Source organism: Chrysochloris asiatica, unplaced genomic scaffold, assembly GCF_000296735.1.
Source record: "Chrysochloris asiatica unplaced genomic scaffold, ChrAsi1.0 scaffold00034, whole genome shotgun sequence".
Classification (NCBI taxonomy): Eukaryota; Metazoa; Chordata; class Mammalia; order Afrosoricida; family Chrysochloridae; genus Chrysochloris; species Chrysochloris asiatica.
In genome coordinates this window covers 1,396,835-1,398,785 of record NW_006408552.1, presented here as the reverse complement: position 1 = coordinate 1,398,785, position 1,951 = coordinate 1,396,835, and the positions used below count along the sequence as shown (strand labels likewise).

The window sequence follows — 1,951 nt, the reverse complement described above, 5'->3', positions numbered from 1 at the left end:
CACACACACGCACACCTCAATTCCACCTCACTGCAAAAGCAATGCAAAACAGGGGCACCTGCTTTCCAAAGCAAAGATTAAGAGTTTCATAATCCAATTCATCTCTGTCCATCAATAATGTTTTAAATGTCACATTTTAAAAGAAGTTACATCATGGATAGCTAAGGCATACAAGTAAAACATACTCATTGTTGTTAAGTACCCTCCAGCCAATTTCTAGTCATAGCCACCCTGTATAAGGTTTCCAAGGAGCAGCTGGTGAGTTTGAACCACCCACCTTGTAGTTCACAATCCAAGGCTTATCCTACAGCGCCACACCAGGACTTTTAATACTCATATATAGCCGTTTATAACTCACATAACCCATTCAAATACGTGAGTAAGCAGAGGACCACAAGCCTTAGTCCAGCCTGCTTCTGGGCCCCTGCTCGCAGAAACTGCAGTTAGATCCTTGGAGCAACTACCTAGTTGGTTTTCATCTCACGGGATCCTGGTGATGGCAAGGTGCCTTCAGCTACTTCTGCTTGGAGGCCCGGGCCTCTCCCACCTCTCCCCGGGCCTCCAGCTGCAAATGCTTATGCTACCAATAGGGGTTCGCCTCCCCATCTTCCAGGACTACATCGTAAGTGTTGGTGAGGAGCAGGGAGCGGGGTCTCAGGGGTCTCAGATCCCCCAGCCCCGCTGTGGCTTCCTACCTCGTCTTCCTCCCTGACCCCAGTTTCCCAACGCCTGCTCCGTCGAAGACCTAGGAGTTTGATTTCCCCAGGTTTGGTCTCCACTGTAGTCCTGGTTGGGGTTTGGGGAGGAGAGGAGGGACGGCCCAGGTGAGCGTCCTAGCCTGGGGATGGGTGGGCGCGGGAGGCGCTAAAACCAGGAGCGCTGGCTGTATGGATTTGGAAGTGGAAGGATTTGCCAACCTGACGCTAGAACTGGGGTGAGGCCCCCCGGGTGGTGCGGCGTGAGCCGGATCGCCCTGGATGGGAGGGAGCTGAGTGACCCCACCACCATCACACAGACACACCTCGGCCGAGAGTCACCCACGCGCTCCTCCCCAGGGCCTCCCTGGTGCCAGTCTTCTCGTTCGGGCAGAAGCAGCAATCCTGCAGGTCCCCAACCCGCGGGGCTTGTGGCTGCCGGCGGCCCAGGAAGCGCTGCAGCTACTGCTGAGCGTGGCCCTGCCGTTCTTCCAAGGTTCTTCCAAAGTTGCCAGGACCTACTTCTCCCCTCCCGCGAGCCTGTCCCTACCGGAGGGTGATCCCCTGGCGGCCCCGCCCCGAGCTGTGTCCCGCGGGCCCCTGGCGGCGTGACTGGGCCGGAGCGACCACCTTCTCCAGACTTCTGTCCTGACCGCAGTGTCCCCTGCCCCATTCGTGTGTTCTAGGTGCAGCAGCTCAAGGAGCTCTGGTAGCGTACGTAGTGGTTACGAATCGGGCTGCGAACTTCAGGATCAGCAGTTCGAAACTATCAGCTTGTTCCGCGGGAGAAAGATGAGGCGTTCTGCTCCTGAAAGATTTACAGCCTCGGATACCCTGTACAGGGTCGCTATGAGTCGGGACCGACTCCACGGTACATAACAACAACAACAGGTGCAGCGTCTCACGCAGCTCTTGGAGGACCACAGAGGTGCCACTGCGTCCCCGCACACCGGCCCCTCGTCCTCACTCCGGCCGTCCTAAACTCGCGGGGACCTTGGGGCCCCGGGCGGGGAGTGAAATTAAAGATGGGGAATCAGAACCGGATGTGTATGAGTGTGTGTGTGTGTGTGTGTTCTTGACCCTTGTCCAGATCTGCTGACAGGCCCCAGGCGTGGGTGGGGATTCCGATCCGCTGCGCTGAGATCTATCTCCGGGGGAACTTGCAGTCCTCACCCGAGCGGCAGCCAGTGCTGCGCTCTTTCACCGCCACCGGGACCTGGTCCTACAGGGACCCACTCAGAAGCCTCTTTACGTCT

At 57.4% G+C, this 1,951-nt stretch overlaps 1 protein-coding gene across 1 annotated transcript in view; it reads left to right on the top strand.

Annotated features, from left to right (window-relative positions):
- The first annotated feature begins 887 nt into the window (after nt 1-887).
- MOGAT3 (monoacylglycerol O-acyltransferase 3) overlaps nt 888-1,951 on the top strand; it is a 3,678-nt gene continuing 2,614 nt past the window's right edge. The window contains exons 1-2 of the mRNA XM_006859824.1: nt 888-934; nt 1,016-1,303. Coding sequence (XP_006859886.1) covers nt 888-934; nt 1,016-1,303 — 335 coding nt within the window. The remainder of the gene's footprint in view (nt 935-1,015; nt 1,304-1,951) is intronic.